The sequence below is a fragment of the Typopeltis vanoorti genome, chromosome 11 (genome assembly GCF_054136105.1).
Source record: "Typopeltis vanoorti isolate ZY-2024b chromosome 11, IOZ_Tvanoo_1.0, whole genome shotgun sequence".
Classification (NCBI taxonomy): Eukaryota; Metazoa; Arthropoda; class Arachnida; order Uropygi; family Thelyphonidae; genus Typopeltis; species Typopeltis vanoorti.
Genome location: NC_143559.1, coordinates 103574022 through 103588888, shown reverse-complemented (window position 1 = coordinate 103588888; position 14867 = coordinate 103574022). Strand labels below are relative to the sequence as shown.

The window sequence follows — 14867 nt, the reverse complement described above, 5'->3', positions numbered from 1 at the left end:
ATACAGATGAGAAACATTCTTGTGTATGAATGAAATTAAAGCAAGATTGTTTTTAACTTTGAAAATTTGGAGTTTTTCATATACATTTCTGAATGATATAATTCAATGTATTATGACAAAGCCTTACCTGCAATAACAAAATTGCCTGAGTAAAGAAAACTGGTCATACCCGACTGACAACAAAAGAAAGTTAGAAAAACAATCCTACTTAACAGACAGCAACCTATAACACTGATACTAGTGAATAGGATAAATATGATTAAATAAACCCACATCTAACTCTTATCCTATTCTAGAGCTAAAATATTGTATATTTCAACCTGCTCCACATATAAAATGTATTTTTTTTTTCAAGACACTTCAGCCTTCCATCACACAAAGAAGTCATCCACCACCTTAAGACAATTTACCAACATCCACAGGATTAAATGCTATACACTTATCTATATAAGCCAGCAAATAAACAGTTGCTTGCTTATGGCTTACTTATTATTTAACAGCATGTTTATTTTTTGTACATTGTTTTTTGCTACTGCTATCAACTATAGTGTATTATGAATAATTTATTTTGTGAGTCAAGCATTATAATAATATAATTTTGCTAATTTGGTGATAGTGACTTGCAACTGATTTTTTAACAATTAATTATATCCAAATGATGTAAGGTCATGAGTCCTCAGGCATGGAGAATTAAAGAATTTCCTATAAAATGCATGATGAATGCATGCTTTATTAATTCCTCATAAAATTAACAGATCTCATATTACTTATGTGATGTTTCCTCAAACTATTTTTTTTTTTTTAAACAAAGTTCTAAGTGTGTTTAAATAAACACTGGAGTGTGTGTGGGGGGGGGCAACCTTAAGACATACTATATAAAATACATAATTACAATAACTTTTTTTTAATATTTATTTAAAAACTCCATATATGCCCTTTCGTTCCTTAATCCTTAAAAACATTTTTTTAAATTAAAATAAAAAAGAGGAATAAGGCAGCTATTCCTTTTTTTTTTTGACAGCTAATCTCCATCCATTATTATAACAAGTTCAATATCAACATGACAGCTTGATAAAGATAAAAAGAAAACAATAGAGCAGACAACTGCCATTATCTCATTTCTAATCTTGATATATTGATTTATATATGTGTAAATCAATAAACAAGTTTACAAAACCTATAATTACATTATAGTTATGTTGGAAAATGGTTCAGGAAAAAAGTGAAATCCACTCTTATGTTTCATGAACAGTTGGAGATGGTGGTCTTTAGGGAATACAGTGGGAAAGATGCCATTCTGGATGGAGGTATGGAATAAAAGATAAGAAGAAGAAAAGTTAGTTTGGCAAGTTTGAAACTTAAAAGGAAATGGATGTTAACAAGCAACTCATTATTAGCCTTAGAAGAAAGTAAAAGAAAGATGGTGGCTAGCTCAGCAGAACATTGTCTATAAAAAAGTTCATTAAACTGGCTTTTTGTGTGCATAGGGAGGATTAAGCAACAAGTCTCTTTTTCCAGCAATTGTAGCTCAGTGCATAATGTCTCCACTACACCATAAGCCCACAGACCTCTGAATCTATCCCTTTCAAGAACATTCTCAGGATGATAAGCAGTACCATTGTCACATCAGATCAAGTGTCTAGAATCACAGGAAAGACTAAAATGACTCATCTGTAAAGAGTGCATTAACCCACTGGTGTCTTGATGGAAGGAGGATTTCTCAAAACAGTAATAGAAGGTAAAGTTCCTGGAAAAAGAGGAAAGGGTAGACCATCAAGAGATGGGCGTGTGTCTAGAGTGACTGCTCTTCAGAGAGTTGAAATTTCCAGAAAAGCATACAACAGGACCACCTGGCGAGGACTGGTGTGGCACATCACTGAATATCTGTTGATTTCCACTGTCTGCCTTTTGTGTTACCTCTACTCATATTTATATCAAATGCCTTGCATGTTTATTCAATCTATTTTGCTTTTTGCTTTCGTGGCTTCTCTATTCACTGTGTTTCTATATTTTTTATACTCCTCTTGGTTGTTTTTTTTTTTTTTTTTTTGCACTTTCTTCCTCGTGTCATTAGTTTTAATATTTCTCCAGTGATTCATGACATATTGTATTTTCTTCTTTTCAAAAGTTTTTCTGCAACTTTATTCCTCTTTAGAGATTCCCACTTTTCATTAATTTCTTTTCAATGTGGCTTCTGGGAATTTATTAAATTTGCCTGTTTCTTCTCTAAAGTCTTTGAAAGCATTTATCACTTTTTATTTTAGCTATATTTAATTTTTTGTACGTTTGTTTAAGCATGATCATCAAATCATAACTGACTTGTCATGATGACCGGGATATTGTAAGTGTCACAGGATAACGATCTGCTCCAAGATAACTTACATGTTTTCACCTGGTTACAGTCTAATTGATATTGTTTCATGTTGCAATCCATGTGTATCTTCTATCTGGATGTTCATACAGTATTTGCTATGGTTAGGTTGTGACTTTTACAGAATTCAATGAGTTTTTCCTCTGCCATTCCATTTGGCTAGTCCAAATTTGCCAATAATCTTCTCCCTTGCTAACACCTGCATTCCAATCTCCCATCAAGATTAAGTTTTCTTGATCATTTATCAGAACTCTCATCAGGACTTCTCCAATCTGTTCATATATTTCTATTGCCTCATCACAGTATCTTTGTTGGCATATATATCTGTACAAGGGCTAAGTCTCTTGGTTCTGCTTGAATTCTAATAATGATTATTCTTTCATTATATCCCAAAATAGTTTTAATCGTATGTCCTAATTTCTTATTTACCAGAAAACTAATACCTCTGTCATTTGGTGAACCTGGTCATTATGTAATCTCCAGTGTCTGGCCATCTTACTTCACTAACTCCAAGAATGTCAATGTTCAGTCATGTCATTTCCATCTTTAAGTTTTCTAGTATTCCACATTGCTTGATAGATCTTGCATTCCAAGTACCTATTCTGCTGGTTGACAGACAGAGACCCTGCAATGATTTCCTCTCATGCCAGGGATAGCCTTCCAATTCTCAAGAGAGCTAGTTTCCCTTACTTGGTAAGCCTTTAGTTCAGTTTCCATGCTATGTGGTCTTGGGAAAAGAAGGTCGTGGGTTCCCATTTCCTTCCACTTAACAATGATGAAGATATTAAAGACTCTCATTGTCCATGACATCTGTCTAGTCTTGAGCCTTGATGAATTATTTTTCAGCCACCTCAATCCAGTACTGGTAATGCTCTGCTCACTACTAGAACAAGTACTTTTATGGTGGCACTGACTCACCATGACATAGTGCTGTCCTTGGGTTTTTGTGAGGTTTTAAGTTGAGCAGAGCTGCTGACTCTGTTCCCCTACACTCTGGTAGCAATTACCACTGTTGGTCCATGACTGCCTATTTATCAGAGAGATCTATTCTTATGTCACAACTAACCTCCATATCTGGAGGCTATTCCACTCTGCCAAGGGAGAGATTCACACCCAGCCAAAGAAAATAAAAATAGCATTAACTGGGTCCACTAAGTGGTTACATTGTGATACAGTAAGAGTTAATCTTGCATTTAAAAGAGGTATAAAATGGACATTGCAGTCACATTTTCTAATTCATATCTAATACTCAATAACATCACTAGTCAGCTGTTTCACTTAATTGCATTAAATCAATTAAGACTATGAAGAAAAGATACCTATAAACTGCATTTGTTCTCTAACTAGTCTAGATGCAATATGGGATGAAAGACTACCACTTCCATTTGGCACCTATGATAACTCATCTTTAGTCAAGAAGTTAAACATTTCTCTTGCACATCAGAATTGAACTAAAATCATATAACAAAAGTAATCGCTACTACAAAAGCAAATCAATAACTTTTAGGCAAACTTGATTTAATTAAAAATGCAAGTTAAATCAAACTCAAAATAATTCAGCAAAAATTTGTACTAGTGATGCAATACAAACTCAATGCTTATCCAGAATTTAAAGTCTATGTTAATCAAACCGCATTATGTGATATTTTTTATAAGCCATTACCAATTAGTATAATTTTGAGTGTAAAAATAATCTGTGACCTCAGTAAGCACTGAAATACTGTAAATTTAACTATGACAATGACAGGATAACTAATTTTTTTTTTTCAGATGAAGATTTCAGATGAAGATACAGAGAAGGTTGGAAAAAACTATTAAAAGACAACAGTACAAATTTTAGCAAATGGTCAAAAAAATAATGAGATTTCCAGAATATTGGATTAAAACTATCACAATGATGAACAAGATGTTCTACTTGGTTTTGGCAGTCTGGTTTCTAGCCATCTTATGCAATATCTGTTATCAAATATTATTCAAGAGAGTCAAGGAGTCATCAAGAGAGGCTATACATCAGCTAAACCAGCTGTCATGCTTTCTCTTACTCATTCACATTAGATGCAGTCACCACCACAAGAGCAAACTGTTCCACTTACTCACTGCTCTGTGAGAAAAATCTAGCTCTTACCTTTTATAACAGCACTCTTTTTCCTGTTAATTAACCAGAGTCTAATCCACATACTGCTAATCTGTCCTCAATCTACTTCCATAATCCCAATATAATTTAACTCTTCTTGGTACCCATTCCACAGCATCTTTATCCCCCTGGAACCAGGACACCAATTCTGCACTCAGTAGATTTGAAATGAACCTCAATATGTTCATTTCAATATCACAAATAGCCTGATTTTTATTTGTAATTTTTTCTATCTGAACTAACTTCAAATTCCTATCTATCATAATGCCAAGATCTCTAGCCTCATCAGTTTCTTGTAGCATAACCATGCTAATATACCACTGGAAATCTCATCACTAATACAACTCAGAGCCATTACCATTTGCCCAAATTTCCACGCTATTCAAATCAAGTGCTGGATATCAAGAGCATCCTTGATAATGGTGCTTATCTTTTCATCATCAGCAAACGATCCAACATCTCCAGTTAGATCCTTCCTAATGTCATCAGTGAAATGGTCCAAGAACTCATCCCTGAGATATATCACTGGTCACCTTAAATTTGGGAAATTCACAACCACATATACCACTTTTTGATACCCATCAACCATCCACCTATCGAAATCAAGAATTCATATTCCAACCATATGATCTCCAGTTTATACAACAGCCTTTTCTGTGGTATTCAATCAAATGTCTTAGTAAAATCTCGTCTTAGTAATTTCTTGTCTTGATGAGGGGAATCCTTATATGGGCTTTTTCAGTTGAAGGTGAGTTAGCCGATCTCATACGGTGGTAGCAGGATTTTTTTCTCCCGGAAACTCGGGTTTGTCATTTTGCATACAGACAAATCGGCCTCCAGAACACATGCAATTTACAGACAAAAATACTGTTGTTGATGAGGATGGGCAACAGATGGCATTGATGGTAGTAATGTTGTAGTTGGAGAATTAAGTAGTAGTGGAGAGGATGAGATGTATTTAGTAAAGTAGAGTAGTGTGCCCTCGGACTCCCTGGAGGTGTCACATAATAATCCAACCTCATGGTGTATCTATTCCCTTTATCCAACTCGGCTATTATGGTACTAAAACATGATCTCCCTTTAATAAACTCATCTGCTCCTTACAGAGTATACCTTGTCTGTCAACCCATTTTTGTATGCAAAATTCTTATTGTCTCCAGAGTCTTCACCATCACTCCATACTGATAGGTCAATAGTTGGCCAACAGTTTTTGCACCACCCTTGTGCAACGGAACTATCACCCATTCTTTCCATTCTTGTGGAATCTTTCCTGAGCTGAGACTCAAGTTATACAAACATGTCAAAGGCCTAGACAATTTAGCTGAACATTCCTTTAGTATATGTGCTAATATTCTGTCTATCCTTACTACCCAATTCTTATTCAGGTTATGCAGCAGCTCTTCAACCTCATTCTCATAAGCTTTTATTTCATCATCCAATGTAGCATTAGCACTATGCATCATGTTGCATACAATATAAATATAATACAATATATATATAGAAGCGGTGTAAGAGTAGTTAATAAGGGTGTGTGGAGTGAACTAGATTTTTTGCTTGGGAATGGTGAATAGTCAACTGGAATGAATTGCCACAGGTAGTATGTGGCTTGACAGTGAATGAGTTTAAGGAGAGGTAGGATATACATTGTGTAAATTTGTATAAACAATGGTTAGTGTGGATCTCCTACGATGAGTCTTCTAGCACTGTGGAGACATACAACACTTAAATATTCACACAAGGGCTACTTCATTTCTTATAACTATCAACCAAAATTTCGGTATTATTTTCAATTCTAATATTCATTCAATAATAAGAACCTGTTTCAGTGTTAAAAATCACAATTGATATATTAACCTATTTTCTCTTAGGTTGACTTGAACAAATACTTAGCTTTTGGGCGATTGGTAGAGCCTCTGCTACTAATAGTTCGCAAAAAGTTAAGCAAGCTTGAGCGCGGTTAATAGTTGGAAAGGAATCAATCGTTCGATGCTGTTGGCACACTCTCCCTCGATGAGTCTTTGGACTGCCTGGAGGTGTCACATAGTAGTAGTAATAATGATTTACATGAATTGTTAAATTTAGCAAAAAATTCATCTGCCTTCCTACATACAGAAGACAGCTGTTAATTACTAAATGTACGATGTGTAACCTATAAGATCCTTATAATTTAGTTGTTTTTTTCCCTCTGGGCTACGCTATTATTAACCAGTCAAGTTAAACTATCATACTACTACAAATTACACATGGGAAGCCAATTCAATAAGTACAGTGGCTTCCCTTCTCGGAAATTATATATTTTATGTGTCGTTATCGTGGTTGGAAAATCATTTCCAACCACGATAACGACAATTTCATTAACTCGCAATTTTAAGCTAGCGGCATTGGCATATGAAGCAATTTATATCAGTTAACAATGCAAGACTCCCAAATATTCTACTTCTTCTGCAGTTTCTCCCACTTAGGGTCACTGTTTCCATGTCGTTATTTCAGTATCCTAACGGAATTCTCGTTATTATGTTTAAACATTACGCGCCCAAAATTTTATTCCTTTCTTCGGAATTAGAACTTCAAAACTGAATTCAATAATTTTATGTATAAAATAATTATAAACTAATAATATGAATGATCGAAAACACGGTATAACTAATTATGCATACCGAATTCCGCCCATAAATAACTTATTCGATAAAAATTACCAAAAACGCTACCTTTTAGGAAAAATTATCAGAAGCAATTACAGCATATTAGCATGTGCTGAAAGTGTCTTCAAAACACTTTTCTCAAAACATTCGCTATCACTTTGACAATATTTTATCTATGCCACTAACGTAAACACAGTTAATAATAAACCGCTCAGCGACTAAGACTTTCGTTCATAAATAGCGCCGAATAACGCCATCTAGTTTGAGCAGCACACAACTAATATTAAGAGTGAAAAATTATGTCATTGGCTAACAACAAATATGACGTCATAGTTATAATCTTAAAAATGTGTACCTGTGATGAAGTTTCGCTTTACTTGTTTGTTAGTTCACTGCGTGCGTTTCGTGTTGCACTTCAGATTTTCGGTGTCAAGTGACGTCTCTTGACAGTATTTATAGTAAAGAGGATATCTTGCTGGAATACAACAGTTTCGATTTGGACCTACTGAAAGCATTTCAGTGTTTTTCTGCTTGTATCATATTTCTTCACGAAGATTTCACAAATAACTTAAAACTAGATAAAAGTGATTGTTTAAATTATAATTGCAAAACTTCAACTTTCAAAATAATATTAAATGTTTAATACTGTTGTTTATACTTAACCATCCTTCATGCGCATTTGCAATAATGTATATGTGAAATATACTCAATGAAGAATAATATATCTGTGACTGGTGGTAAACAAATGTATTAACCATCCTTCGAAATGGTCTGATCATAGCGAAGAATGCGTTCATGGTGCCACCTGCAATACTTGCAACAAATGTCAATAAATCGTGGATTTTACTGTGATCTTGAAGATTACGTGAGTGAAATAGAACATCAACAGGCACATAGTTCTGGAGAGAGCGATGACGTTTTCGCACAACTGGCTAAAAAAGAAAAAGAGCTGATCTTGGCTGCAGAGCTTGGAAAAGCTCTGTTAGAAAAAAATGAAGAATTAAGCCGGACCAACGAAAGACTTACTGAAGAATATTCCCATCAGTTAGAGGTAAAACAATTTTCCTTTCACAATTAAAAATAATAAATGAGAAAAGAGATGTATAATCGAAAGAGTTAATATTTTAAATATATTTTAATGCTAATGAATAATATATGTCATATTTATTAATTTATCATACAGTTACAATTTTAAAACTCAAAATTTTAGAATAATTTGTACATTTCATATTTTGAGGTAGAAAAGGTTGAAATGGAAATATAGACTACACAAGCAACGTTTTTGAGAAAAATCTTTGTGTAGTATAATTTTTAAATTACTTTAAAATTCCAAATCTTAAAAATGGTACTTAATCAAGTTTATTTATTCGTATGGAGTTTCCTCCCTTATTGGGGCGAGTTGAGCACCCTCTTGGGGGGTTAAGTATTTATGGCTGTAGATGTGTTCACGGGGCCGGTTTGCCTGCTTGCGGAATGAAAAAACGCCAGATAAACTGGTGGCAAAAACCCTACCTCCCGCGCCCAAGACCGGCTAACTTGGCTATGGCTGAGGAAGATCGTCAAATTCCTCACGTCTTCGACGGGAATCGAACCTGGGACACACCTTCCCCATTCATATGGTTGCGAAGCTCACAGTCAAAAATATTTTATTTTCTCAAAAGCATCTATGTACATTCAGACGAACTATTTACATATATACAATAAGTACATAGCATGCTTATTTCAGTTAACAATTTTCATTTACAACATGATAATATATACAATAAAATAATACAATATACAATAACATATATGCAATAAGTACATGGCACGCTTATTTCAGTTAACAATTTTTTATTTACAACATGATAACATGCCCAATATCTATTTTCACCAAAATCCTGTGCAATCTTTTGGGCAGTTATTTTGCCATTTAACATCCATTGGAATATTACAATATTTTTATCTTATCTGAAAATTATAAGACATATACTTCCTCTTATGCAAATAGATATATTCATTACTATACAATATTTCTACACTTATATATACATATTTACATTATGTGTTTAGTTTTCTATTCCATTATTTTTCCTTTCAGAGTGAATTGTATTGGCTTGTTTTCATGTTTTTTCTTTATGGTGGGTCTTTTATTTCTATTATTTGTATGTTTTCTTCATATTCATCAGAGATATGGCCTGTCTTCCGCCATTGGTGTTTTGTTATCTTTTTTTTTCTGTTTCTGAGCCACTAGGCTAACCGCGCGAACACTTAATCAAGTAACTTAAATATATCAAATATTAAATTTAACATATTTTACGTTTTATTGAATATTATATAAGAAATGCTTAAAATATATGCAAAAATCTAATATGACAAACACAGAAGAAAAATTATAGCATGAATTGAGCTTTCCTCAATTCATGTATTAGCATCATCATCATCGTTGTTGATATTATTACATAATACCAAGAAATTATGAAGATTTATCATGGGATGCCATTCCACACACTCCACTGTCTATATTACTACTTAATCCTCCATGTAAAAATAAATTACAAAATATATATACTAGGGGGATCGTCCCCCCCCCTGACGCCTACGGCGCCCAACCCCCCCCCCCTAGTGTTCCGAACTGGTAGGCCGGTTCTCCTTGAATTCTGATGACTCGAACTCGCCAGGGGGTTCTTCACCCTGGCGCCTACGGCAACCCTCACCCCCCGAGTTCCAGATTGGTAAGTCGGTTCTCCTTGAATTTTGAAGACTCGAAAGGGGAATCCTCCCCCCCCCCCGAGTTCCGGACTGGTAGGCCCGTTCTCCTTGAATTCTGATGACTAATTTTGAAGACTCGGAAGGGGGTGCCCTCCCCCTAGCGCCTGCAGCGCCTAATCCCCCCGAGTTCCGGACTGGTAGGTCGGTTCTCCTTGAATTCTGATGACTCGAATTTTGAAATTCGAAAGGGGGATACCGCTCCCCCCGGCGCCAAACCCCCAAGTTCCGGACTGGCAGGCCGGTTCTCCTTGAATTCTGATGACTCGAATTTTGAAGACTCGACACTCAGGGTAGCCCCTGAGTTTCAAATAACTTGACAAAAAACGTGACACAAAAACGTTACATAAAAGGGCTTATCATATTATATTATAGAGTAGATATAAAAATGGGGAGAATCCTTACCCCACCCACGAAACAAATGTGCTATAGATTTACTAAAAACCTTGCGTGTGTGGGAATCACATAATAAAAATAAAAAAAAATCTACACACAACGCCACCCACCAATAGTAAATTTTGTCTGTAAATTATGTGTGTTCTTTCGGCTGGTCAAAAAAAAAAAAAAAAAAAAAAAAAAAAAAAAAAAAAACTTAGATTTAATTCTAATAACTGACATGCTTTTCTTATATATTCATAACATATTTATAAGGAGATTCATGGAGGGGGGGAGGGGGTAACCAGTCCAAATATCATAGAAATTGACTAATTCAAGTCAAAGTGCAAGTCTAATCCTCCAGTTTATTCTTATTTGGGGGCGGGGGTAAGGAAAGTGTGCTGTTTGGAGTTTTAAAAAATTCAAACAAAAGGTATATAAATAGAACTTTTTTTATATAAAACATACGACTGAGATATTAAAGAGCGTGTAAGAAAAAAATTATTAGTAATGGCGAAACGGCCTATAATCATAACGTAAATGACAAGATGCAAACAACGACTAGATAATTTTTAAAACAGTTATGAAAGATTAAAATGAAATTTTAGTTGACTGATCTGAACAATGAAGTCTTTCAGATAATCAAATAACATAAGGGGGAGGCGCGCACACGCACACACACACACACATATTAGGATAACCAAGTAATTTTATAAACTTGGTTATTTTAACTCCTAATCCCAAGTAATACACACACACACACACACACCATATATGTTATCAAAAAGGGTCAGTAATATTTGCTTTCTGATAGTTTTGAGTGAGTAAATTATTTGATTTCATACAAAAACTTAGCTATATCAAATTTATATGTTATAAATCATGCGTATATTCAGTGTGGTTTTTCTAGTAAATATAAGCGACACAAAATGATGCAACTGCCACTCAGATGCAACATGATCAAAAAAAAGTATTCCAAACAATTAAGTTTTTTATATACAGTTTAAAATTGAGTTGCCTCATCATTACTTTGGCATTTGAAACCAATAATATTAATAAGACAAAGATGATAAGTCTATGTGCCAAAAAATTAGAGGAGAAAATACTGATAACAATCAATTTGAACACCGAGCGATATGTGCTCAATTAATCAGAGCATTTAGGGAATATAAATATTACAAGCAGTCCTCTTAAAAAATAAAATACAACTGTAATAACTCGTTCGACAGTGTTAAAAAAAATCGAAGTAATTTACGTTCTTCTTGTGCATAAAAGAGTTTAAATGAACACTTAAACTATTAATTTAAATTAATAGTTTAATAGTAAGATAATATTGACCAACCTAAAAAGAGAAGATTTTTGCTGTAATCAAGGATTAAGTATTTACTTTTGTCGGTTTTACAAGTTTTTCCATCTTGAAATTAATCTTCCTCTCTTGTATATTTATCTGCTTTTGACAGTCGATATCATTCTATTCTATACAAATTTTTTCCCGCTTCTTCCTTGATTTTCTCCCTTTAACTATAAATGACTTGTAATATGTATATTTTTGAAATATAACAATACGGAACTATCATTTACATAATGTTAAGCAAAGTTTCTTATTATTAATCAACATCTACTAAACTGCCGCAAAATGTTTGCATTTTTTTTCCCACCTGTATGTAACTCCATCTTTTATATCAAATCTAATGTTTGATACCTAGTACAACTATTTTGGATCTATTGTTAGATCCAAAATAGTTGTACTAGGTATCAAAATATGTTTGGTTTTAAAATGCTGTGAATTTTTTATGACATCTTTAGATTGTATTATTGACTTGTTTTATTTAATTCAAAAACTGATTTTTGAAAGCCGTCTTGTAATATATTATATCTTGAAATATCTCATCATTTTCATTGCATTAACAACAATTCTTGTTGATTGGATACCTTGTTTTATTATTGCTTTGCATATATATATATATATATATACAGGGTGTTCGGGATAAATTTGACATATTTATAATTAATTATATTTTTCCGTAAGTTACATATATTAACACACACTTCTCTTCATTTAAAAGTTTGGACCCTTCTTCATTCATATACAAGATGTCAGAAAGGATGGATAGCTGGAACCCACCTGAATCATGGAAGAGAATAACTTGTATCATGATGATTCGTGCCCTCCATCAAAATAAGGATATTACGACTGCTGCCCAATGCTCCCTGAATACAGTAAAAACAATCAGGCATGAACTAGAGACTTGCAATGGTGACTACGAGGATGTAGCAAGAAGAAAGATCCCTAGCAGACGATCTGATTGCGTTCGTACAGCAGAATTCCTCGCAAATCTGCAGGAACAGGTGTTGAAGAACCCTGGCATTGGAATTCGGGCTTTGTTCGTGGAGTTGCTAACTGTAGTCAAGCCCTGGATAACAAGGGTAGCCAATGGTGGGCCGTATGTATGGCAGCAGGATTCGGCCCCTTGCCACACCTCTGAGAAAAGTCAAAAATGGTTGTCTGAAAATTTCTACGACTTCACCAGTCCAAATGTTTGGCCTCCAAACTCCCCAGACCTTAACCCCATGGATTATTTTGTATGCGGCGCAGTTGAAAAAGACACCAATCGCACTTCCAGTAATACAAAAGCCCAGTTAATGGATAAAATTAAAACAGTTTTTGCGGCCCTTCCCAGGGAGACTGTAGCATCAGCTTGTTCGAGGTTCCGAAGCAGAATTGAAGCTGTGATCGATGCTAATGGTGGTTATTTTGAGTAAATCTTGTTGATAGTATTGTAATTAACTCTGCCTGTAATGTTTTTATGTCAATTCATTAAATTTAATAGATACAAAGAAGATTTTCTTTTTCCTTACGAAACTGTCAAATTTATCCCGAACACCCTGTATATATATATATATATTTTTTTTTAATTCTTCGCGTTACAGTACCCTAACGGTAAGGCAATAAGTAGCATACATCTGCATGCACACAGACACATACAGTGATGGTTTGGTGTCCAGATATATTTATAAAGCATGCATCAATTGCATCCCTGGGTATCCTGTTCGTCATTCGCTGATACATATATTACATCAACTCTCCTAGAGTCAAAGACTCGAGGAAGGAGAGAGAGGTTTATACCATTAACAATAAAAAATGTACATTATATTACATTACAATTTGAATAAGTATTACATTACAATTTGAATAAGTATACATATATTACAAAAGTCCAGACTTACGGAAAATCTCTCCTGCATGTAACACATGCCAGCAAAGGTTGGTCGATTGTTAAAGCCTCTGCTACTAATGGCTCAAGCAAAACGTTAAGCAAGTTTGAGCGCGGTTAGTAGTTGAAAGGGGGTATTCGTTCGATGCTGTTGGCACACTCTCCCTCGATGAGTCTTTGAACTCCCTGGAGGTGTCACTCAATAATAATAATAATTTATCATACTGAAGCTTAAACCCATTCACGCAACACTCAAGCAATGAATTCCACTCGCCCACTACTCTCCATAAAAAAAATACTTCTCACCATCTTATTCACCACTTCCTTGTGCAATTTCTAAGGATAGCCTCTAAAGTTCCCGTCCCTTCCTTATTTTCCATCAATCTGAGAAATCTCTCTCGAATTCTATCCACCAAACTCTGCAGATTTATGTCAATATATCCTTATAGCTAACATTTCGCAGTCCTGACATCATTTTTACCAACCGCCTCTGCACCCTCTCCAAAGTATCTTCACCCCCTTTAAACCCCGGTGACCAAATTTTGGCGCAATAGTCCAGATGTGGAATTACTACCCTTTTATCTCTGCTGATTGTTCGCCTTAATAATGCAACAATCCTCTGAGTTGTCTCAATCACTTTTGCAACATGCCCCTTAAATTTCAAATGTCGATCCACCATAACCCCAAGATCCTACGCTTCAACTTCCTCCAGCATACTTCCACATCGAGTATGCAGTGTTGTGTTCCATCTGCAGTTCCCAATCGAAACCTTACATTTGGCAACTTTAAACTGGCATCCCCATTTATCTGCCCACATATCGAGCTTATTCAGATTCTTCTGAAGAGCGACTACATCAGCACTACTCTCAACCTTCCCCACGTTCATATCTTCAGAAAACAGTTGAATATCTTCTTGAATTTCAGTGACAGTATCATTGATAAAGGATGAAAAGTAGTGGTCCCATCACAGAGCCCTGTGGAACTCCACTAGTAACTCTCCTTTGCTCCTCCATGCACATTCCTTTGATATCTATCAGACAACCAATTCCCAATATACTCCAACTTAATATATAAACCCATACGTTCCAGCTTAAAGATCAGTTTATCATGTGGTACTTTTTAGATTTTGCAAAGGCATTTGCAAAATCTAAAAAGAATTAGTGTATGCATTTCCCTCATCCACCACTCTTGTTGCTTAATCGTAAGAGTTAAAGAGATTACTGAAACAAGAACGCCCCTTAAATCCATGCTGACCTTCAGTTATCATCATCTGCCTAGTTCTGTAAACTCTTACCAAGTTTTCTAAAACTTTAACCTCAGAAGTAACACAAACTGCTCTATAATTTTCCCCAGGGCTAGTTGCAAGGCTTTCATTGAATAGC

The 14867-nt window shown here is 34.9% G+C and overlaps 2 protein-coding genes across 4 annotated transcripts in view; one reads left to right on the top strand and one right to left on the bottom strand.

Moving 5' to 3' along the window:
• Positions 1-7348, bottom strand: part of LOC150101893 (citron Rho-interacting kinase-like) — a 594274-nt gene extending 586926 nt beyond the window's left edge. The window contains exon 1 of the mRNA XM_090400165.1: positions 7214-7348. The gene's annotated coding sequence lies outside the window, so the exon portion shown is untranslated. The remainder of the gene's footprint in view (positions 1-7213) is intronic.
• Positions 7349-7643: 295 nt separating this feature from the next.
• The window catches only part of LOC150101891 (bicaudal D-related protein homolog), a 240926-nt gene continuing 233702 nt past the window's right edge, over positions 7644-14867 (top strand). For all 3 annotated transcript variants that reach the window (XM_090400413.1, XM_090400412.1, XM_090400411.1), the window contains exon 1: positions 7644-8198. In XM_090400413.1, the coding sequence (XP_090256539.1) occupies positions 7935-8198 (264 nt within the window). In that variant the 5' untranslated portion in view covers positions 7644-7934. The remainder of the gene's footprint in view (positions 8199-14867) is intronic.